Source organism: Coregonus lavaretus, assembly GCF_964263955.1.
Source record: "Coregonus lavaretus genome assembly, chromosome: 4".
Lineage (NCBI taxonomy): Eukaryota > Metazoa > Chordata > Actinopteri > Salmoniformes > Salmonidae > Coregonus > Coregonus lavaretus.
Genome location: NC_139991.1, coordinates 69,213,364 through 69,239,264, shown reverse-complemented (window position 1 = coordinate 69,239,264; position 25,901 = coordinate 69,213,364). Strand labels below are relative to the sequence as shown.

Sequence of the window (25,901 nt, the reverse complement as noted above, 5' to 3'; positions counted from 1 at the left end):
GTGCTTCCTGGGGTCTCTGTGGGCTATTGTGTTTTTCATTCATTCAACTGTCTCGAACAGCCACACACTCATTCATACACACTCACACACCTGCCACCGGCGACCCTTGGATACCGGAAAGCAGCCAGGAATTCCTTTATTGCACGTGCATGTGTGTGTGTGCCCAACCCCGAGTCCGGGAAAGGGACTGGCCAACCCATGACTCCCCCAAAAACTCCCCCCAAAAGTGTCCAGCAAAGTAGGGTTGCCATGGCAGCCTAAAAGTTATGCAGGGGGCTTAGGGAGGGCCAGCGACCTCCCCTGACCTCCTCCTCCAACTCTCCTGTCAGAGTGAGGGATGCTGGGATAGGGTGGTAGCAGGAATGGGGGTAAGAAAGATTGAGGGTAAAGGTGGTAATGGGGTAAGAAAGATGGAGGGTAAAGAGAAGCTGTTTAACCTCACTCTCCCTCACCTCATGCTGTGGCCCACTCATGGAAGAACACTTGCTGGCTCGCCAGAAGGCAGGTTGTCACATCTCATTTCAGTTTTAAAGGTGCATGGAGCTTGCTGTGTGTTTGTAGGAACTCAGAGGATTACAGTGGGGCTTCTGGTGGGTTTTAGCTGAATGGCAAATCCCTTTAGAGAGCAGGCGGAGTATAAAAACGTGTAGACTTAGTCCGTAGTCTCCCGTTGAGGTGAAAGGTACCGTGGTAAAGAAAAAAAAGGTCCCGAAGTAGGACTTGGTTGCACAGACAAGATCACACCTCTCTCTGCCCATGAAGGAATTTAGGGCATTCATATTTTTTTTCAGAAGTTTGGAACCAAAACAATTAAGATTCTGTGGTACACAATTAAGACATTTTTCATGCATTATGCTCAAAGCACTAATTACGATAATGATGATAGTCTCACTGACTGGGTAATTACAGTATAATGGAGGATTGTGATAAGATAGAACACCATTCTTCTCTTCGGGACCTGGGAGAGCCACGCCGTGTGTTCTGTTTCCTCCCAGCCCAGTACTATACAGTGAGGGAAAAAAGTATTTGATCCCCAGCTGATTTTGTACGTTTGCCCACTGACAAAGAAATGATCAGTCTATAATTTTAATGGTAGGTTTATTTGAACAGTGAGAGACAGAATAACAACAAAAAATTCCAGAAAAACGCATGTCAAAAATGTTATAAATTGATTTGCATTGTAATGAGGGAAATAAGTATTTGACCCCCTCTCAATCAGAAAGATTTCTGGCTCCCAGGTGCTCCTAATCTCAGTTTGTTACCTGTATAAAATACACCTGTCCACAGAAGCAATCAATCAATCAGATTCCAAACTCTCCAACATGGCCAAGACCAAAGAGCTCTCCAAGGATGTCAGGGACAAGACTGTAGACCTACACAAGGCTGGAATGGGCTACAAGACCATCGCCAAGCAGCTTGGTGAGAAGGTGACAACAGTTGGTGCGATTATTCGCAAATGGAAGAAACACAAAAGACCTGTCAATCTCCCTCGGCCTGGGGCTCCATGCAAGATCTCACCTCGTGGAGTTGCAATGATCATGAGAACGGTGAGGAATCAGCCCAGAACTACACGGGAGGATCTTGTCAATGATCTCAAGGCAGCTGGGACCATAGTCACCAAGAAAACAATTGGTAACACACTACGCCGTGAAGGACTGAAATCCTGCAGCGCCCGCAAGGTCCCCCTGCTCAAGAAAGCACATATACAGGCCCCACTGAAGTTTGCCAATGATGATTCAGAGGAGAACTGGGTGAAAGTGTTGTGGTCAGATGAGACCTAAATGGAGCTCTTTGGCATCAACTCAACTCGCCGTGTTTGGAGGAGGAGGAATGCTGCCTATGACCCCAAGAACACCATCCCCACTGTCAAACATGGAGGTGGAAACATTATGCTTTGGGGGTGTTTTTCTGCTAAGGGGACAGGACAACTTCACCGCATCAAAGGGACGATGGACAGGGCCATGTACCGTCAAATCTTGGGTGAGAAACTCCTTCCCTCAGCCAGGGCATTGAAAATGGGTCGTGGATGGGTATTCCAGCATGACAATGACCCAAAACACACGGCCAAGGCAACAAAGGAGTGGCTCAAGAAGAAGCACATTAAGGTCCTGGAGTGGCCTAGCCAGTCTCCAGACCTTAATCCCATAGAAAATCTGTGGAGGGAGCTGAAGGTTCGAGTTGCCAAACGTCAGCCTCGAAACCTTAATGACTTGGAGAAGATCTGCAAAGAGGAGTGGGACAAAATCCCTCCTGAGATATGTGCAAACCTGGTGGCCAACTACAAGAAACGTCTGACCTCTGATTGCCAACAAGGGTTTTGCCACCAAGTACTAAGTCATGTTTTGCAGAGGGGTCAAATACTTATTTCCCTCATTAAAATGCAAATCAATTCATAACATTTTTGACATGCGTTTTTCTGGATTGTTTTGTTGTTATTCTGTCTCTCACTGTTCAAATAAACCTACTATTAAAATGATAGACTGATCATGTCTTTGTCAGTGGGCAAATGTAAAAAAATCAGCAGGGGATCAAATACTTTTTTCCCTCACTGTAACACCTGGTTCAGATAATCAAAAGTATTGATGATCAGTTCAATCAGGGCTCTCCAGAACTGGGAAGGAAGACCCTGAGATTGATGATGAATGTTACCCTGGGCATCCATGTCCCATGCACCTTTTCCTCTATGCACATGATATTAACGTCTTACATTTCATGTACCTGTTATTTAACGCTAAATCTTATCTCGGACAATAAGAATATGGCCCTCTACATGGGTAGGAACATATCATTTGTTTGGAGTATCCTCTGTGAATCAGTATCAATATTGTATGTATTGTAATAGTCCCCTGTAGCTCAGTTGGTAGAGCATGGCGCTTGCAACGCCAGGGTTGTGGGTTCGTTTCCCACGGGGGGCCAGTGTGAAAATGTATGCACTCACTAACTGTAAGTTGCTCTGGATAAGAGCGCCTGCTAAATGACTAAAATGTAAAATGTAATATTGACAGCCCCTTCAATTTGGCCTGGAGTGAACCGGAAATGGGCTTAGCCTCCTAGTGAGCAATGAAGCTATACCGGACATAAAATAAATGACTGAAATGTTGAAATAAATTATCCAGAAATGAGAATGGGCTGAGTGGACAACCCTGACATGCACCCTTTTTCTAATTTTACAATTTTTTCCACCCTTCAACTCCTTAGAGGCAGGTCAGATAGCCTTCCTGACCTTGAGAGCCTTTCTCTGGTCTTAACCTCTCCCGGCTGCTTTCGGCCAATCCCCTTGCTCCTCTAAGCTCCTGACAGCAGGATACCTGAGCAGATTACCACTGAGAGGCTCTCTGCATGTTCTCACTTCTCACTTCTCACTTCACACACACATGTTCTACATACATATTACATAACAATGCCCGCATATACCCACACTTACGCATGTGCACAGATATATACGTATACTCACAACTTCAAGTACTATGCATGTACACAGGGATATACAGTACCAGTCAAAAGTTTGGACACACCTACTCATTTAAGGGTTTTTCTTAATTTTTTTACTATTTTCTACATTGTAGAATAATAGTGAAGACATCAAAACTATGAAATAACACATGGAATCATGTAGTAACCAAAAAAGTGTTAAACAATTGTTATTTTATATTTGAGATTCTTCAAAGTAGCTACCCTTTGCCTTGATGACAGCTTTGCGCACTCTAGGCATTCTCTCAACCAGCTTCATGAGGTAGTCACCTGGAATGCATTTCAATTAACAGGTGTGCCTTCTTTAAAGTTAATTTGTGGAATTTCTTTCCTCCTTAATGCGTTTGAGCCAATCAGTTGTGTTGTGACAAGGTAGGGGTGGTATACAGAAATTAGCCCTATTTAGTAAAAGACCAAGTCTATATTATGGCAAGAACCTCTCAAATAAGCGAAGAGAAACGACAGTCCATCATTACTTTAAGACATGAAGGTCAGTCAATCCGGAAAATGTCAAGAACTTGAAAAAAAATTATTCAAGTGCAGTCGCAAAAACCATCAATCGCTATGATGAAACTGGCTCTCATGAGGACCGCCACAGGAAAGGAAGACCCAGAGTTACCTCTGCTGCAGAGGATACATTCATTAGAGTTAACTGCACCTCAGATTGCAGCCCAAATAAATGCTTCACAGAGTTCAAGTAACAGACACATCTCAACATCAACTGTTCAGAGGAGACTGCGTGAATCAGGCCTTCATGGTCAAATTGCTGCAAAGAAACCACTACTAAAGGACACCGATAAGGAAACACGAGCAATGGACATTAGACCGGTGGAAATCTGTCCTTTGGTCTGATGAGTCCAAATTTGAGATTTTTGGTTCCAACCACTGTGTCTTTGTAAGACGCAGAGTAGGTGAACAGATGATCTCCACATGTGCGGTTCCCACCGTGAAGCACGGAGGAGGAGGTGTGATGGTGTGTGGGTGCTTTGCTGGTGACACTGTCTGTGATTTATTTAGAATTCAAGGCACACTTAACCCGAATTGCTACCACAGCATTCTGCAGGGATATGCCATCCCATCTGGTTTGCGTTTAGTGGGACTATCATTTGTTTTTCAACAGGACAATGACCCAACACACCTCCAGGCTGTGTAAGGGCTATTTGACCAAGAAGGAGAGTGATGGAGTACTGCATCAGATGACCTGGCCTCCACAATCACCCGATCTCAACCCAGTTGAGATGGTTTGGGATTAGTTGGACCGCAGAGTGAAGGAAAAGCAGCCAACAAGTGCTCAGCATATGTGGGAACTCCTTCAAGACTGTTGGAAAAGCATTTCAGGTGAAGCTGGTTGAGAGAATGCCAAGAGTGTGCAAAGCTGTCATCAAGGCAAAGGGTGGCTACTTTGAAGAATCTAAAATCTAAAATATATTTTGATTTGTTTAACACTTTTTTGGTTACTACATGATTCCATATGTGTTATTTTATAGTTTTGATGTCTTCACTATTATTCTACAATGTAGAAAACAGTAAAAAATTAAGAAAAACCCTTGAATGAGTAGGTGTGTCCAAACTTTTGACTGGTAATGTATGTATACTCACATCTTCAAGTACTATGCATGTACACAGGTATATACAGTGGGGGAAAAAAGTATTTAGTCAGCCGCCAATTGTGCAAGTTCTCCCACTTAAAAAGATGAGAGAGGCCTGTAATTTTCATCATAGGTACACGTCAACTATGACAGACAAAATGAGGAAAAAAAATCCAGAAAATCATATTGTAGAATTTTTAATGAATTTATTTGCAAATTATGGTGGAAAATAAGTATTTGGTTAATAACAAAAGTTTCTCAATACTTTGTTATATACCCTTTGTTGGCAATGACACAGGTAAAACGTTTTCAGTAAGTCTTCACAAGGTTTTCACACACTGTTACTGGTATTTTGGCCCATTCCTCCATGCAGATCTCCTCTAGAGCAGTGATGTTTTGGGGCTGTCGCAGGGCAACACGGACTTTCAACTCCCTCCAAAGATTTTCTATGGGGTTGAGATCTGGAGACTGGCTAGGCCACTCCAGGACCTTGAAATGCTTCTTACGAAGCCACTCCTTCGTTGCCCGGGCGGTGTGTTTGGGATCATTGTCATGCTGAAAGACCCAGCCACGTTTCATCTTCAATGCCCTTGCTGATGGAAGGAGGTTTTCACTCAAAATCTCACGATACATGGCTCCATTCATTCTTTCCTTTACACGGTTCAGTCGTCCTGGTCCCTTTGCAGAAAAACAGCCCCAAAGCATGATGTTTCCACCCCCATGCTTCACAGTAGGTATGGTGTTCTTTGGATGCAACTCAGCATTCTTTGTCCTCCAAACACGACAAGTTGAGTTTTTACCAAAAAGTTCTATTTTGGTTTCATCTGACCATATGACATTCTCCCAATCCTCTTCTGGATCATCCAAATGCACTCTAGCAAACTTCAGATGGGCCTGGACATGTACTGGCTTAAGCAGGGGGACACGTCTGGCACTGCAGGATTTGAGTCCCTGGCGGCGTAGTGTGTTACTGATGGTAGGCTTTGTTACTTTGGTCCCAGCTCTCTGCAGGTCATTCACTAGGTCCCCCCGTGTGGTTCTGGGATTTTTGCTCACCGTTCTTGTGATCATTTTGACCCCACGGGGTGAGATCTTGCGTGGAGCCCCAGATCGAGGGAGATTATCAGTGGTCTTGTATGTCTTCCATTTCCCAATAATTGCTCCCACAGTTGATTTATTCAAGCCAAGCTGCTTACCTATTGCAGATTCAGTCTTCCCAGCCTGGTGCAGGTCTACAATTTTGTTTCTGGTGTCCTTTGACAGCTCTTTGGTCTTGGCCATAGTGGAGTTTGGAGTGTGACTGTTTGAGGTTGTGGACAGGTGTCTTTTATACTGATAACAAGTTCAAACAGGTGCCATTAATACAGGTAACGAGTGGAGGACAGAGGACCCTCTTAAAGAAGAAGTTACAGGTCTGTGAGAGCCAGAAATCTTGCTTGTTTGTAGGTGACCAAATACTTATTTTCCACCATAATTTGCAAATAAATTCATTAAAAATCCTACAATGTGATTTTCTGGATTTTTTTTTCTCAATTTGTCTGTCATAGTTGACGTGTACCTATGATGAAAATTACAGGCCTCTCTTATCTTTTTAAGTGGGAGCACTTGCACAATTGGTGACTGACTAAATACTTTTTTTCTCCACTGTACGTATTCTCACAACTTCAAGTGCTATGCATGTACACACACTATACCTCTACATTAGCATGTAGACAAATAAACATCCTCGAAACGCACACGCTCATACACCAGTCATGCTTCTGCAGTATGTACACATAAACACACATACAGTATTTGAGCCAGGTAGACATACACAAAAGTATACTAAAGTGTTGACTGTGATTTGAGCCCCGGTCTTTGACTTTTCACAAAACGTATCAAAATAGAATCCACTGGTCCAAGAAGGCAAACGAAGGAAGTAATCCACAGATTCAAATAAAACCAGGCATAAAAGGCACAATCTGTAGTTTCATTTCTGGTTAAGATTTGTTGCAAGTGTAGTGCACTGATTGGCTTAAATAGACTTCATTTAGTTTTTATGTGTGTCTGTGTTCTTGTTTGAGCTCTGATTGGTTGTACCACAGGGGATAAAAAGTTACAGATTCATTTTCACACTGACTCGTACACAAACTATAGATGACTGGTACTGACTCACTATAGATGACTGGTTCTGACTCACTATAGATGACTGGTCCTGACTCACATTCTGACTCACTATAGATGACTGGTCCTGACTCACTATAGATTACTGGTACTGACTCATTATAGATGATTGGTTCTGACTCACTATAGATGACTGGTCCTGACTCACTATAGATGACTGGTCCTGACTCACATTCTGACTCACTATAGATGACTGGTCCTGACTCACTATAGATGACTGGTACTGACTCATTGTAGATGATTGGTTCTGACTCACTATAGATGACTGGTCCTGACTCACTATAGATGACTGGTCCTGACTCACTATAAATGACTGGTACTTACTCACTATAGATGACTGGTACAGACTCATTATAGATGACTGGTTCTGATTCACTATAGATGACTGGTTCTGACTCACTATAGATGACTGGTACTGACTCACTATAGATGACTGGTTCTGACTCACTATAGATGACTGGTCCTGACTCACATTCTGACTCACTAGAGATGACTGGTTCTGACTCACTATAGATGACTGGTACTGACTCACTATAGATGACTGGTCCTGACTCACATTCTGACTCACTAGAGATGACTGGTTCTGACTCACTACAGATGACTGGTCCAGACTCACTATAGATGACTGATCCTGACTCACTATAGATGACTGGTACTGACTCACTATAGATGATTGGTTCTGACTCACTATAGATGACTGGTCCTGACTCACTATAGATGACTGGTCCTGACTCACTCTGACTCACTAGAGATGACTGGTTCTGACTCACTATAGATGACTGGTCCTGACTCACTATAGATGACTGGTCCTGACTCACTATAGATGACTGGTCCTGACTCATTATAGATGACTGGTACAGACTCATTATAGATGACTGGTACAGACTCATTATAGATGACTGGTACAGACTCATTATAGATGACTGGTTCTGACTCATTATAGATGACTGGTACAGACTCATTATAGATGACTGGTACAGACTCATTATAGATGACTGGTACATACTCATTATAGATGACTGGTCCTGACTCATTATAGATGACTGGTACTGACTCATGTTTACCCACTGTACCTGATACCGCACACAGACACAATGGGAGGTTCCTCTGGGACGGCGAGACGCGACAGCCGTCTCCCACACCTGTCTCATCTCCACTCATCACCCCCCTCCATCTCTCTCCCTCCCTCCCTCCCTCCCCCTCACACACAGACACACATATACACACACACACAGTTCCCCCTCCCCATTCCAGCTTTTTTGCCCAAAACCCATTACCACACACATGCATATTTTCTCTCTCTCTCTCTCTCTTTCACACACACACACACAGCACCTCCTCATTCAAATCCCCTTACCAAACACACACTCAATCTCCCACACAGCCCCTTCTCTCCCATTCCAACCTCTAAAGGAGGGCAAGTCATCGCTAAAACATTCCACTCTTGTGATGTCACCACCTTCCCTCCTCTCTGGTGCCTATCTAACCTAGCAATGCCTTTTATCTCTGGTGAACCTGGCCATGGGCGTGGAATGCCAGTCACTCTGGACTTTGGGACAGGACTTGGGGCTCGTAGGTATCTTTTACCACAGCGTGTGGTGATGATCCAGGCTCGGCTGTCAGTCAAGGCAGACCAGACAGTCCAGACCAGGGTTGTGTTCATTTGGCAGAAAACAGAAGAAAATAACTGAAACAGTGAGGCAATATTTGGACTTGTCCAAGTAGAAATATGGTTTTATTTTGTTTTCAATTGAAAAATGTTTTGAAATGTTTTCTGTTACATGACCTAATGAATACAACCCAGAGTTAGTAGCTGAGTCTGAGCAATGTACCGTTTAATTTGCCACAAAAATGCATCGAATGTGAATCTTCCTGGAGATCATCCTGATTGTAATCTTAACCTACTCTAGTTGGGTCTAATCCCAACCCCATTTCAATTGGCAACCTAATCCGTCTGGGTAGTCCATGAGCACTTTCTGCAGACATTCTAGGACTGCTCTATGGTACTGAGATGTCTGGAAAGTCATTGACTAAGTATGCTTGAACTGACTCAGTATATAGCTTACTTACAGTGCATTCGGAAAGTATTCAGACCCCTTGACTCTTTCCACATTTTGTTAGGTTACAGTCTTATTCTAAAATGGATTAAATAGTTTTTCCCCCTCATCAATCTACACACAATACCCCATAATGACAAAGCAAAAACTATTTTTTATACATTTGCAAAAATGTCAAAAAAACTAAGAACTGAAATATCACATTTAAGTATTCAGTCCCTTTACTCAGTACTTTGTTGAAGCACCTTTGGCAGCGATTACAGCCTCAAGTCTTCTTGGGTTTGATGCTACAAGCTTGGCACACCTGTAGAATAGCGCCGAAGGAGATGGCTGCCGTTTTATGGGCTCCTAACCAATTGTGCTATTGTGTGTGTTTTTTCACGTTATTTGTAACTTTTTTTGTATATAATGTTTCTGCCACTGTCTCTTATGACCAAAAAGAGCTAATGGATATCAGGACAGCGATTACTCACCTTGTACTGGACAAAGATTTTTTCTTTAATGAGTCGGATGCAAAGGATTTTCTTCAGACACCCGACAAGGCCCAAATCCCTGTCATTCACATTGAGAAAGAGACAGAGATATCGGGGTCGTAGGTCGGAGTGCCTTGTAAGGATACGATGGCGAGTGCGTAATCTGCCTCTACCATCAGTCCTATTAGCCAACGTACAATCGTTGGATAACAAAATTGACGAACTAAGATCATGGATATCCTAACAATGGGACATTAAAAACTGTAATATCTTATGTTTCACAGAGTCGTGGCTGAACGACGAAATGGATAACATACGGCTGGCGGGATATATGCTGCATTGGCAAGATAGAACAGCTGCCTCCAGTGAGACAAGGGACTGGTGGTCTGTGTATATTTGTAAACAACAGCTGGTGCACGAAATCAAATATTAAGGAAGTCTCAAGGTTTTGCTTGGCTGAGGTAGAGTATCTCATGATAAGCTGTAGACCACACTATTTACCAAGAGAGTTTTCATCTATATTTTTTGTAGCTGTCTATTTACCACCACAAACTGATGCTGGCATTAAGACCACATTCAATGAGCTGTATAAGGCCATAAGCAAACAGGAAAACGCTCATCCAGAGGCGGCGCTCCTAGTGGCCGGGGACTTTAATGCAGGGAAACTTACATCCGTTTTATGTCATTTCTACCAGCATGTTAAATGTGCAACCAGAGGAAAAAAACCTCTAGACCACCTTTACTCCACACACAGAGCAGCGTACAAAGCTCTCCCTCGCCCTCCATTTGGCAAATCTGACCATAACTCTATCCTCCTGATTCCTGTTTACAAGCAAAAACTAAAGTAGGAAGCACCAGTGACTCGGTCAATAAAGAAGTGGTCAGATGACGCAGATGCTAAGCTATGGGACTGTTTTGCTAGCACAGACTGGAATATGTTCGGGATTCTTCCGATGGCATTGAGGAGTACACCACATTAGTCACTGGCTTCATCAATAAGTGCATCGATGACATCGTCCCCACAGTGACCGTACGTACATACCCCAACCAGAAGCCATGGATTACAGGCAACATCCGCACTGAGCTAAAGGGTAGAGCTGCCGCTTTAAAGGAGCGGGACTCTAACCCGGATGCTTATAAGAAATCCCGCTATACCCTCCGATGAACCATCAAACAGGCAAAGAGTCAATACAGGACTAAGATTGAATCGTACTACACCGGCTCTGATGCTCGTCGGATGTGGCAGGGCTTGCAAACTATTACAGACTACAAAGGGAAGCACAGCCGCGAGCTGCCCAGTGACACGAGCCTACCAGACGAGCTAAATTACTTCTATGCTCACTTCGAGGCAAGCAACACTGAAGTATGCATGAGAGCAACAGCTGTTCCGGACGACTGTGTGATCATGCTCTCCATAGCCGATTTGAGTAAGACCTTTCAACAGGTCAACATTCACAAGGCCGCAGGGCCAGATGGATTACCAGGACGTGTACTCCGAGCATGCGCTGACCAACTGGCAAGTGTCTTAACTGACATTTTCAACATGTCCCTGACTGAGTCTGTAATACCAACATGTTTCAAGCAGAATCCCTGTGCCCAAGAACACCAAGGTAACCTGCCTAAATGACTACTGACCTGTAGCACTCACGTCTGTAGCCATGAAGTGCTTTGAAAGGCTGGTCATGGCTCACATCAACAACATTATCCCAGAAACCCTAGACCCACTACAATTTGCATACCGTCCCAACAGATCCACAGATGATGCAATATCTATTGCACTCCACACTGCCCTTTCCCACCTGGATAGTGCCCTCAAAGCTCATCACTAAGCTAAGGACCCTGGGACTAAACACCTCCCTCTGCAACTGGATCCTGGACTTCCTGATGGGCCGCCCCCAGGTGGTAAGGGTAGGTAACAACACATCTGCCACGCTGATCCTCAACACGGTGGCCCCTCAGTTGTGAGTGCTCAGTCCCCTCCTGTACTCCCTGTTCACCCATGACTTTATGGCCAGGCACGACTCCAACACCATCATTAAGTTTGCCGCCGACACAACAGTGGTAGGCCTGATCACCGACAACGATGAGACAGCCTATAGGGAGGAGGTCAGAGACCTGGCCGTGTGGTGCCAGGATAACAACTTCTCCCTCAACGTGATCAAGACAAAGGAGATGATTGTGGACTACAGGAAAAAGAAGAGGACCGAGCACGCCCCCATTCTCATCGACAGGGCTGTAGTGGAGCAGGTTGAGTGCTTCAAGTTCCTTGGTGTCCACATCACCAACGAACTATCATGGTCCAAACACCCCAAGACAGTCGTGAAGAGGGCACGACAAAGCCTATTCCCCCTCAGGAGACTGAAAAGATTTGGCATGGGTCATCAGATTCTCAAAAAGTTATACAGCTGCACCATCGAGAGCATCCTGACTGGTTGCATCACTGCCTGGTATGGCAACTGCTCGGACTCCGACCGTACATACGGCCCAGTACATCACTGGGGCTAAGCTTCCTGCCATCCAGGACCTCTATACCGGGCAGTGTCAGAGGAAGGCCCTAAATATTGTCAAAGCCTCCAGCCACCCTAGTCATAGACTGTTCTCTCTGCTACCGCAAAGCAAGCGGTACCAGATCGCTATGTCTAGGTCCAAAAGGCTTCTTAACAGTTAATCAAATGGCTACCCGGACAATTTGCATTACTTTATCTCTACCTACATGTACATATTACCTCAATTACCTCGACTAACCTGTGCCCCCGCACATTGACTCTGTACCGGCACCCCCTGAAGCCACTCCTGCGTTGTCTTGGCTGTGTGCGTAGGGTCATTGTCCTGTTGGAAGGTGAACCTTCGCCCCAGTCTGAGGTCCTGAGCGCTCTGGAGCAGGTTTTCATCAAGGATCTCTCTGTACTTTGCTCTGTTCATCTTTCCCTCGATCCTGACTAGTCTCCCAATCCCTTTCGCTGATAAACATCCCCACAGCATGATGCTGCCACCACCATGCTTCACCGTAGGGTGGTGCCAGGTTTCCTCCAGACGTGACGCTTGGCATTCAGGCCGAAGAGTTCAATCTTGGTTTCATCAGACCAGAGAATCTTGTTTCTCATGGTCTAAGAGTCCTTTAGGTGCCTTTTGGCAAACTCCAAGTGGGCTGTCATGTGCCTTTTGCTGAGGAGTGACTTCCGTCTGGCCACTCTACCATAAAGGCCTGATTGGTGGAGTGCTGCAGAGATAGTTGTCCTTCTGGAAGGTTCTCCCATCTCCACAGAGGAACTCTGGAGCTCTGTCAGAGTGACCATCGGGTTCTGACCAAGGCCCTTTTGCCCGATTGCTCAGTTTGGCCAGGCGGCCAGCGCTAGGAAGAATCTTGGTGGTTCCAAACTTCTTCCATTTAAGAATGATAGAGGTCACTGTGTTCTTGGGGACCTTCAACACTGCAGACATTTTCTGGTACTCTTCCTCAGATCTGTGCTTTGACATAATCCTGTCTCGGAGCTCTATGGATAATTCCTTCGACCTCATGGCTTGGTTTTTGCTATGACAGGCACTGTCAACTGTGGGACCTTATATAGACAGGTGTGCCTTTACAAATCATGTCCAATAAATGTAATTTACTACAGGTGGACTCCAATCAAGTTGTAGAAACATCTCAAGGATGATTAATGGAAACAGGATGCACCTGAGCTCAATTTCGAGTTTCTTAGCAAAGGGTCTGAATACTTATGTAAATAAGGTATTTTTGTTTTTCATCTTTTATAGATGTTTTCGCTTTGTCATTATGGGGTATTGTGTGTAGATTGATGATGAAAAAAAAATATTTTCATACATTTTCGAATAAGGCTGTAACATAATGTGGAAAAAGGGAAGGGGTCTGAATTCTAATGTGCTGTACTTTCTCGTGTTCGTCTTATTTCAATTTCTTGTGTGTTTTTGTTCTATTTGACTTTTTGTTATTTATTTTTTATAGTACTACTGATATTGATTACTGCATTGTTGGGAAAGAGCAAGCAAGAAATTCATTTCACTGTTCTTGTGCACACAAGACCATGTCATTTGAAACATTGTTGTTTTGTCACAAGGCTTCAATAAAAGGTCACATTCAGGAGCAGTGAACAGTGAGCTTTCTTTTCAAGGTCCCTGTTTGCATCAGTTGCAAGGTGGGTTTAAGAAAGACTTTCGGTTGTATTCACCATGACATTGGTGAAAAAAATGAAATTCCCTTAAATTGGGGAATCCAATCAGTTTTCCATGTTGATTCAATGTCATCACATATAATTATTTTGTTGAAATGAAATGGAAACAACATTGATTCAACAATTTTTTGAACAGTGGGTCTCCTCAGTTCAAACAGACAGTGGAGAAAGTCAACAGTGTCCAGAACAGCAGCCAGCTCTACCATGGTTCTAAACCTGGCCCAGGGAGGGAGAGAGAGGGGAGAACAGCAGACAGCTCTACCATGGATCTAAACCTGGCCCAGAGAGGGGAGAACAGCAGACAGCTCTACCATGGATCTAAACCTGGCCCAGGGAGGGAGAGAGAGGGGAGAACAGCAGACAGCTCTACCATGGATCTAAACATGGCCCAGGGAGGGAGAGAGAGGGGAGAACAGCAGACAGCTCTACCATGGATCTAAACCTGGCCCAGGGAGGGGGAGAGGGGAAAAGAAAGACGGAGAGGCTGTCACTGACATCTGACAGAACCCTTCCCCCTCTCTCTCTCCCTCTAGCTCTCTCTCTCTCTCTCTTTGGGCTGGATTCAATCCGTATCGCGGAAGTATCACAGAAAATCTGTGTCAAAATGTAAAGTTAATTTCCGATTGAGCCGACATATGCAGCATTTACCGTGAATGCAGTCTCTGCAAATGCGAGAACATTGCCTTTAAATTTCAAACAAGCTATAACACGGATCTTCCGCAATACTTCTTCAATACGGATTGAATTCAGCCCTTTCTCTCTCTTGCTGACTCTCTCTGTCTATGTTGTCACGAGCTAGGGGTCAGTGTGGGGGAGGAGCTAGGGGTCAGCATGGTGGAGTGATTTTTAAAAAGGGCCTGTGAGGTGATTTCTGACCACTGTCGTCTTTGTCTGGAACTGGGAATTAAAATAATCTCCTTCCCCCCTCAAAAAAAAAAAAAAAAACCTTGGTCCTGGACAGGTCATTTCTGGTGGTGGTGGTACCAGAGAGTGAGAGGTACGGTTTACATGAAGGCGGATTTTGAGATGTGAGGTTGTTTGGTTTTGTAACACCTTGACCCCTTCCCTAGATCCCTCTTCCCCATCAAACAAACGTATTTGAGAAGAAACCTCTGGGGCACGGAGAGATAGTAATCTGCCTGTGGACAAGTGGCCGTGGCTAATCCGCAAACAAAACACCAGGGGGTCCCACACTCTGAGTGGGTGGAACCGAGCTACGAGAGTTAGCACGCTACGTAGAAACATGTTAAGCACTAACTTTGGTATTTAATTCAGAGATTCATTCAAACACATGATTTTGGGCTTTTCTTGAGATTGTTTGCGACCTCACATTGTGTCCATTCATTTGCTCGCCTCAATGGAGTTTCTCATCAGTGAGCTCACTCTTGGCTAGCCTATCTCTGCATGCATGCATGATTTGACATGGACCCCTGCCTTCGCTTCTGAACTATAAACTGGAGAACTGTGAAACAGTGGACTAAACTCCTGTGCAGGTTTCAGTTTTCCTCAATGAAACTTATTTTCCTCAATGAAACTTGCAGTGCATTTCAGCATTTGTTTCAGTGATACACCTTGATTTCATGGAAAGTATTTTCACTCTAATCACTAATATCTTGAGCTTTGTGTCAATAATACAACATTTTCATCAAGCTCCTGATTTTAATGAGCCCCAGATAAGATATTCATTCAACTGGGTTCCACGTCGTCAAAGCAAAAGATGTTGCTCAAAGTGATTAGCCTCAAATTCTAATCTTTTTTTGAGGCCCTCCGATAATGCCCTGGAAATTAGTCTGAGGGCCCGTTGTCATGGTTATGAGCAACAATGAATGCGTAGTCGCCTACCAACCCCCGCTCTTTCTGTTTCAGACTCCCGTCAGTTGGGGGTGCATGGGGCAAAATGAGCATAAAGCAGCCAAGCTCCACCCTGAGAACCACTCCTGGGGTGCAATCAGTCCAAACAGTTGCAAAATGGAACGTTTTGCAACTAAAACAAGAGTTTATATTGGACAAATTCAGATAGGTCCCTCCCCGTTTCATTCCGTTTAAGAAACGTTTTGCAACAGAATCGGCGTAATGAATGCGCCCTGCCCCTGTAACATCGAGCAGCATCTCTCAAAACAGGGAGACGAGGGGGAATTCTTCAGGCCACTTGTTGTAAAGAGTTGGTGGTACTAGCGTCAGTTGAAACCAAGGGGAAAAAGGGGAATTCTTTAAAACAATTATTTTGAAGAGTTCGGACTAGGGTTCCATGCAAACCAATGCCAAGGAGAGTCAAAAACCAAAGGCACAGTGGATTTGTGACAACAGGGGAACACAAAGCTCATCCGACTTTAAAGACAAATTGAGACTGACTGATTTACAAATCACCTTGCATCCTAAATAACTACTCTGTCACAATTTACCCATGATACATCACTGTTTCGATGCTCTTGAACACGGACAATGTTTAGAAACTGTGGGAAATATAATTTGTGTTTCTTGTGACGTAGAATATCATTCATATTTGGGAATAAATTAATTTAAAGCAGAATAGTAAAGCAACTGCATGTGTCGAAACGTATGAAAAAATATTAAAATAAATTATTACTTTGCAATTTAGAAATTAATTAGTTAACTTTTTCTGTTGGAGCTTCTGATTAAAATACTTCAGAAATGTGTTGTGGGGCATTAAGATGTTTACTCACTTCCTTCAATAATCTTTCCACGCAACCTGTTGCTTTCAGGAAAGGGGATTACGAGCCGCCCACAACAACTGGCAAGTGGCGCACTTGTTCCTCTGTAAGGGCTTACACCCCTGCCATACCTTCTCTTCACATTCAAAATCTTCTCCAACTTAAAGAGGCAATCTGTGATTGCTACATCCATTTTAGGACTTTTAAATTAATAATATATAACCATTGATTCTTAAAGAATATAACTTATAAATGCCTCATGAGCTTAGTTATACTGTTGTACCCCATCAGAACCCAAAATATAAGCTTGTTTTACTTCAATGCTTGTAAACAATGTAAATGTAAACAAACACTGTACAGCCTCAAAACATGGTTAAAACTATCATTTTTATATAATGGATGGTCAGTCCCTGGATCCAGACAGTTTTGTCTATGAATTTGAGAGTGGTTACATTTCTCCAGTCTTATTCCTCAACTGACTTTGTTATTGTTTGAACTGCATATTGGCACTTTAAAGAAAGCGCTACAGGATGTCATTTTTGCACTATGATACATTCACACCCTGTCCCGTAGCATCATGTCGATCACTTGCAATGAGAGACTTACCCCATTTGAACATCATCATGGTCAACAGCACTGTTTTGAGATTCAAACGAATTTTCCCAAACTCCATGGTGAATCAAGTGACCCGGGACTTAAAGAAGCAAAAAAATAATACAATGTTTTCACTTTAATAGCACCCGTCTTGGTATTCTGGAGTTAGCAGAGTTAGTGAGTCTCTTGTTGTTGCCCTGTTCTGCTGTTGGCATGCTACTGGCTGCCCATGCTTTGTTGGTAATGAGAGCAACATTAGCCTGAAGAGACAGCCTGGCCAGAGTGAGAGAGTGTATTCAGCCGGTAGGAGAGGGAGGTAGGAGAGGGAGGGGGCTGGAAAACAAGGCACGGATCAGTAAACATGGGGTGGATTCGTCTCATCTCCCCCTCTTACCCCACCTTACTATATCCCTCCTCATTTGTTATGAACAGCTACTGGGGTTAACCCTATTCATGGAAGGAGATATCAATTGCAACTGGTCATGATTACCAGTGTTAAAGCTTATTCTTTAATGTGTTGCCTACAACATCATGGCACGGTTAATGCAACAGTCCCTGACAGTTTTCAGTCATTGGGCACTACATTTGTAATTTTAAAAAATACCTAACATCCCTTTCATACATTCAATTCAAATTCCATATCCAATTCAAATACCTAATTAACTGGAATAAAATACCACATAGCAAATAGTTTAACTCTAACCTAGTCCTCATCAGTGGTCACTCCAAATATATGAGTCTGCATGGCTAATACCATGCCAAATTTCTTAATGGCCGCATACAATGGTACATCCATCCAATCCAGGGGGGATACATTTAGCATTTTTAGCCTGACTTGACCTTCTGGAGTTGTATTAGAGGGAGCAGTCCAGTCCAGGTTTGACCCTCAGAGTTGTATTAGTAGGGGTGAACACGGTCCAGGTTTTAGCCACTAGGTCATTAGCGTCCTCAGCAGATTGATGGCTCCTTTGTGAACATTGGGCTTATCGCTCAGCCGTACAACACCTAGCGGGGACTACAGAGAGGAATGTTATGTGTGTAAGAGTGTGTGTAAATGTACATTTATACAGTTGAAGTCGGAAGTTTACATACACTTAGGTTTGAGTCATTAAAACTCATTTTTTCAACCACTCCACACATTTCTTGTTAACAAACTATAGTTTTGGCAAGTCGGTTAGGACATCTACTTTGTGCATGACACAAGTAATTTTTCCAACAATTGTTTACAGACAGATTATTTCACTTATAATTCACTGTATCACAATTCCAGTGGGTCAGAAGTTTACATACACTAAGTTGACTGTGCCTTTAAACAGCTTGGAAAATTCCAGAAAATGATGTCATGGCTTTAGAAGTTTCTGATAGGCTAATTGACATCATTTGAGTCAATTAGAGGTGTACCTGTGGATGTATTTCAAGGACTACCTTCAAACTCAGTGCCTCTTTGCTTGACATCATGGGAAAATCAAAAGAAATCAGCCAAGACTGAAATTGTAGTCCTCCACAAGTCTGGTTCATCCTTGGGAGCAATTTCCAAACACCTGAAGGTACAACGTTCATCTGTACAAACAATAGTACGCAAGTATAAACACCATGGGACCACGCAGCCGTCATACCGCTCAGGAAGGAGACGTGTTCTGTCTCCTAGAGATGAACGTACTTTGGTGCGAAAAGCGCAAATCAATCCCAGAACAACAGCAAAGGACCTTGTGAAGATGCTGGAGGAAACAGGTACAAATGTATCTATATCCACAGTAAAACAAGTCCTATATCGACATAACCTGAAAGGCCGCTCAGCAAGGAAGAAGCCACTGCTCCAAAACCGCCATAAAAAAGCCAGACTACGGTTTGCAACTGCACATGGGGACCAAGATCGTACTTTTTGGAGAAATAGCCTCTGGTCTGATGAAACGAAAATAGAACTGTTTGGCCATAATGACCATCGTTATGTTTGGAGGAAAAAGGGGAACGCTTGCAAGCCGAAGAACACCATCCCAACCGTGAAGCACGGGGGTGTCACGACTTCCGCCGAGGCTGCCTCCCCTCCTTGTTCGGGCAGGTTTCGGCGTTCGTCGTCACCGGCTTACTAGCTACTGCCGCTCCCATTCTCATCACTCCACTTGTCTTGTCAATCACACACACCTGGTGCTCATCCCCTAATTAGTCTGTGTATAAGTGTTCCCTCTGCCCCTTGTCTTTGTGAGTGATTGTTCTATGTGGGAGGAGAGTAGCTCGGTTGAGATACTCTCTCATTTATTTTGCCAGGGTTGATTTTCCCCTGTGTCATTACATTTATTCTATTTTCTGAGACTGTGTTTGGTCAGGGAGGATTGTTTCCCCTGTACCTGTTTCGATTGCCGTTGTAGGTGCATTGTATGTCTGGAAGGAATAAATCTGCATCCGGTTATTTTACTCCTGCGCCTGACTCCGTCCATCATTCACCACAGGGGGTGGCAGCATCATGCTGTGGGGGTGCTTTGCTGCAGGAGGGACTGGTGCACTTCACAAAATAGATGGCATCATGAGGAAGGAAAATTATGTGGATATATTGAAGCAACATCTCAAGACATCAGTCAGGAAGTTAAAGCTGGGTCGCAAACGGGTCTTCCAAATGGACAATGACCCCAAGCATACTTCCAAAGTTGTGTTAAAATGGCTTAAGGACAACAGTCAAGGTATTAGAGTGGCCATCACAAAGTCCTGACCTCAATCCTATAGAACATTTGTGGGCAGAACTGAAAAAGCGTGTGCGAGCAAGGAGGCCTACAAACCTGACTCAGTTACACCAGCTCTGTCAGGAGGAATGGGCCAACTTATTGTGGGAAGCTTGTGGAAGGCTACCCGAAATGTTTGACCCAAGTTAAACAATTTAAAGGCAATGCTACCAAATACTAATTGAGTGTATGTAAACTTCTGACCCACTGGGAATGTGATGAAAGAAATAAAAGCTGAAAGAAATAATTCTCTCTACTATTATTTTGACATTTCACATTCTTAAAATAAAGTGGTGATCCTAACTGACCTAAAACAGGGAATTTTTACTAGGATTACATGTCAGGAATTGTGAAAAACTGAGTTTAAATGTATTTGGCTAAGGTGTATGTAAACTTATGACTTCAACTGTAGGTGCAATACGCAGAAATTGCTCCGCCATTTCCTGGTTGCTAAAATTCTAATAGTTTGCCTAATTTCAGTTGATGATGGTACAACCTAGAGAATCATTGTACCATCTAAACTGTTGTGAAATATCCTTTCAATAACCAAAAATATGGTATTTTCAGGTGTTTGAAGCTGGTGTACAAAAACGTTTGTTTTTGTACAGCAAACTGTTTCTGTGTGTGAGTGCAGGTACTGTACATTAGTGTGTTTCTGTATATACTGCATGTACAGTACGTGTGCATGCCTTCATGTGTGTGTATACGTTTGTGCATGCGTGTCTGAGTGTGTGTTTGCATGTCATAGCCCAGGGCACAAGACAGACAGCAGCCAATCTTGTCCAGAAAGCCTAAAGACACGGAAAAGGCCAGACTTAAGGGATAAACTCGACCCCAGCTGCCCCCCTTCCTGACAGACAGACCATGGTCCCAGGATAAGCAGCCCCACATCCATACTGTAGGCTATATAAGGGGCCCTTCGAAATCACTTAACAGATGCTGAAGAATAGGGGGTACAGATATTGAGGAATAGGGGGTACAGATATTGAGGAAGAGAGGGTCTAGATATTGACTGAGCATACAATAGTGGTAACTTTGCTTTGGCTTGGACTAGTATCTTCTTTTAAGGGTTTTAGGTCAATTCCCATCTCAACTCAATTGAAATCAGGAATTGAAAATGAATGGGAAAATGTCCTATTGTTGCAAGGGGGAGGACATTCTGTCTATTGCCCATCTCTTGAATCACGTACTTTAAGTTATTTGAATGTTTACAATGTAATCTTTTCAGGATCCCTTTTTCGGCAGATTTCACGGGACATCCTTACTATAATCAACATGGTGTTTTTCTGGATCTTGGAATGCAGCGTGTGCCGAAGCATGATATGACACATGCCTGCAGCTCATCATGGAGGAGGTTGTTGTTGGTTGTTTTCTTGAGGCGTCCTTGAAAAGACAGTCTTATCACAACCAGATAGCCAGGATGAACGTCTGATGGCTAAATCACAGGAGGAGTGAGTAAGTAACCAAAAGTCAAGTGTTACCCCTCCTGACCGAGATTGAAACCAAAGTGTGGTATCGCTGTCAATTTAGCAACACGTGTGGAGACACACGCGTACAAGTGCATAGCAAACTGGGATACAAAATAAGTCACCCTTACCACAAGAGGAATTTTCTCTTGGTCTAATGGTCAAGATGTTGGTTTCTCCCATGGGAGACCTGGGTTTAGATCCCACCCGTGACACACACAGGCCACACAAACACTAGAGCTGAGCGATTACCTGAAATGTCCGTTATTTTTCAAGGGTTTGTGAGCTCCAGGGGTTTTCTGTGAGCTCAATGCACACATTGTGTAGTTTCTCTAGAGATAAATCAGATCAAGCCCGAACTGTGCGATATAGTAGGGAGTTGTAGTTTCCAACAGGCCAATATTCTACATAGTTAAGTGCCGAAAACGTGGTAATTAACTACAATTACCATAATCCATTGCGGGCCTACTTGTCCAGACTGTGTTTCTTGCGCGATCGAGAGAGATAGAGAGCAGTTGCTTTGTGAGGTACTATATTTCTACCTGAATACACATGATCTAAGTCAGGGTTTCCCAAACTCTGTCCTGGGCCCCCCTGGGGGCACGTTTTGGTTTTTACCCTAGCACTACACAGCTGATTCAAATAATCAACTCATCATCAAGCTTTGATTATTTGATTCAGCTGTGTAGCGCTAGGGCATAAAACAAAACGTCACCCAGGGGGGGCCCAGGACCGAGTTTGGGAAACCCTGATCTAATTGAGAGTTGGTATTCAGCGGTCATAAAAGTATGCTTTATTTACTTTGAAGAACTACTAAAATAGTGGTTTTGTCAAACCGCATAGGCAGCAGCTCTATAGAGATGAGATGATGACTTATTGAAATAATAAAGTCATCAAATAAAACCAATGTAATATACGCAACAACTTAAAGTGCCTTTAATGTTATAAAATAATAATTGAAACCGAAATCGAAACCGAACTGACCTCAAAAAGGACTAATCGCTTAGCACTAACACACACACACACACACACACACACACACTCACACACACACACACTACATTCCTGTGTAGTTGAGCTGGGCGATATCGACAAAAATCCATATGGTGCTAAATTGCCTGAATTGATGTGATAATGATAACTAGAAGGATAGCTTTATAACATTAATCTGCACCACAGTTAATTTGTATTACCCTTTAAACTACTACTACTGGTTTGATGGTTGTAGCCACCAATTGTCCCTTTAACAATCACCCTTGACATTTCTCTAGTGTAGGCTACTTATCGTAATAAACGATATCAGCAAAGTGCCTGCGATGTATGGTCGATTGTCGATCATTTCCGGTTTATCCTCCCAGCTCTACTGTGGAGTATTTACACCACTTCATTCATAGATAACACACTAGGTTGACTGTTTATTCAAATTTTTATGAAACCTGAGACTATAAGAAGAAGATGCCATGTGGCAATTTTAATCATGCTGTCAAGCGCTCCCCCTTAAACTCATCTGTCCTCAGTATTTCATCAGATATGCCAAGTCAACAAGATAACAAATGGAAGAGCTACACAGATAACTCAAAGGGGAGTCACTCCCTCACTGACCGGGAGTGATAACCTGAATGGCCAAAAATGGGAGGTGCCGGTAACGAGAGTCAATCCGGCCACAACAACATCAATACAGCTTAGGCTTCCTAAGAACAGTTGAAATCTGTTTGCCCTTTATGAAGCATAAAGTCAGAGTCATAAACGTCTAAAGACAATGAGCCAGAGAGTCTCTTCCCCCAACAATCCCCGCATGTTTAAATAGTATGAGGGCAGATACAGTACACAAACAAAGCCCTCGTCTGGATGTGACTGACTGGGTTCGAACCTGGGTTGCCGCAAGAATGTGTTTGCCTGCTGAGTTTAATGCCTAGGGGTGACATTTTCGTAGTGCAAAATCAACGTGAAATGTGCAAAAAATGCCGTAAACCTCATTATAATCTCACAGTGTGATTTACCTTCTTCAAAGATGTCGTTAGGAGGCGATTACAGCTTACTGAGCGATACATAGTTGCCTCTTCATAACACACATTGTTGAACAATTTTGCATGGTGAAAATGTCAACCAATGCATTAGTTAGCTCAGGGAGCTAATGTAAGTCTTCAGGTCGCAAGTATTTTGGTTCAGCGAGCTGCCCATGCTACAAAGACTCTGCAGAGGCACTTCTGAGTTCCTCTACTAATCTTGGGAGAGTAAATTAGACACAAAAATACATATCCAAACTCTTCACCTTGTTGGCTTGTGAACTTTTTGCCAGAATAGTTTGGGGGAGAGCACTCAGGGCCAGGTAATTGGACAGTAATGGGGAGGGGACATATTTTATAGAGGGGAAGAGGTGGGGGTGAATTCCAGTTCAACAATCGATTAACATAATATACAGCCTGGAGGTCCCCTGTAGCTCAGTTGGTAGAGCATGGCGCTTGCAACGCCAGGGTTGTGGGTTCGTTTCTCACGGGGGGCCAGTATGAAAAATGTATGCACTCACTAACTGTAAGTCGCTCTGGATAAGAGCGTCTACTAAATGACTAAAATGTCAAATGTAATTGTCCTGTTGAAAAACAAATGATAGTCTCACTAAGCCCAAACCAGATGGGATGGTGTATCGCTGCAGAATGCTGTGGTAGCCATGCTGGTTAAGTGTGCATTGAATTCTAAATAAATCACAGACAGTGTCACCAGCAAAGCACCCCCACATCATAACACCTCCTCCTCCATGCTTTACAGTGGGAACTACACATGCGGAGATCATCCGTTCACCCACACTGCGTCTCACAAAGACACGGCGGTTGTAACCAAAAATCTCCAATTTGGACTCCAGATCACAGGACACATTTCCACCGGTCTAATGTCCATTGCTCGTGTTTCTTGGCCCAAGCAGGTCTGTTCTTCTAATTGGTGTCCTTTAGTAGTGGTTTCTTTGCAACAATTCGACCATGAAGACCTGATTCACACAGTCCCCTCTGAACAGTTGATGTTGAGATGTGTCTGTTACTTGAACTCTGTGAAGCATTTATTTGGGCTGCAATTTCTGAGGCTGATAACTCTAATGAACTTATCCTCTGCAGCAGAGGTAACTCTGGGTCTTCCATTGCTGTGGCGGTCCTCATGAGAGCCAGTTTCATCATAGCGCTTGATGGTTTTTGCGACTGCACTTGAAGAAACTTTTAAAGTTCTTGAAATGTTCCGTATTGACTGACATTCATGTCTTAAAGTAATGATGGACTGTTGTTTCTCTTTGCTTATTTGAGCTGTTCTTGCCATAATATGGACTTGGTCTTTTACCAAATAGGGCTATCTTCTGTATTCCCCCCTACCTTGTCACAACACAATTATTGGCTCAAACGCATTAAGAAGGAAAGAAATTCCACAAATTAACTTTAAAGAAGGCACACCTGTTAATTGAAATGCATTCCAGGTGATTGATAGAAGAATTTGTATGTGTAAAGTAATGACTAAAGTGTTTCCACCCCGATACTGTATAAATGTGTAAACTGTGTTAGAGTTATAAGACAATAAAACCACTAACAGGGAAGATGGGTAGAAACTGTTGGAGGCCAACATTCCATAGTAAGGGGGACCTAGAAACTGCTGAAAGAAACATTCTATACTGTGGAAAGTCACAGGCCGCCTAAAGGTGGGCGGAGCAAAGTTCCTTTGTGTGAATGCATATAAAAAGGCTGTGTGTGTTTTTAGCGCCAGAGCTCTCATGAATAAAAAGACGGACCTATTGCAGAACGGGACTTTGTTTAATTCATTTTTAAACCAGAGCCTTACAATTATTCAAAGCTTGCAACCATTGAGATAACAACATTCTCGTGACAGTGACTACCTCATGAAGCTGGTTGAGAGAATGCCAAGAGTGTGCAAAACTGTCATCAAGGCAAAGGGTGGCTATTTGAAGTATCTCAAATGTAAAATATATTAAGATTTGTTTAACACTTTTTTGGTTACTACATGATTCCATATGTGTTATTTCATATTTTTGATGTCTTCACTATTATTCTACAATGTAATTTTATTTACAAAAAAGAAAAACCCTTGAATGAGTAGATGTGTCCAAACTTTCGACTGGCAGTGCATATATAAATAATTGAATTGACTTCGACTCCCAACATGGCTGCCATTCGTTCCAGTGAGTTAACAGAACCATCCAGCCATCGTCTCAGTGACTGAAGTCCATACAGTATGTCACCTCAGGCATTGTGTAATCCTAAAACAGCACTTCCCTTACAGTACAGTAGAGCAGCGAGAGCTCCCAGCGTTTTGGCCCAGATCTCACCCCCTGGGAGCCGCCAGAACTGGGCTTTGCCTGTCTGACCACTGGGCCGTTTACGGGCTATTGACCGGCTTATGCTGATTTAATCAGAGGTGCAATAAAGCCATTCAACTGGCGTCCATTTAGATGCGTTACTGGGGCCGTTAAAGGAACCGCTTCAATGAGAGCCCTCAGAGCCGTCATGGAGGCAGAGT

At 43.4% G+C, this 25,901-nt stretch overlaps 1 protein-coding gene across 1 annotated transcript in view; it reads right to left on the bottom strand.

Annotated features, from left to right (window-relative positions):
• The window catches only part of LOC311127833 (protein crumbs homolog 2-like), a gene marked incomplete at both ends in the record, with an annotated part of 34,371 nt that extends 17,083 nt beyond the window's left edge, over positions 1 to 17,288 (bottom strand). The window contains one exon of the mRNA XM_084159714.1: positions 17,222 to 17,288. Within this exon, the coding sequence (XP_084015840.1) occupies positions 17,222 to 17,288 (67 nt within the window). The remainder of the gene's footprint in view (positions 1 to 17,221) is intronic.
• Positions 17,289 to 25,901: the final 8,613 nt, after the last annotated feature.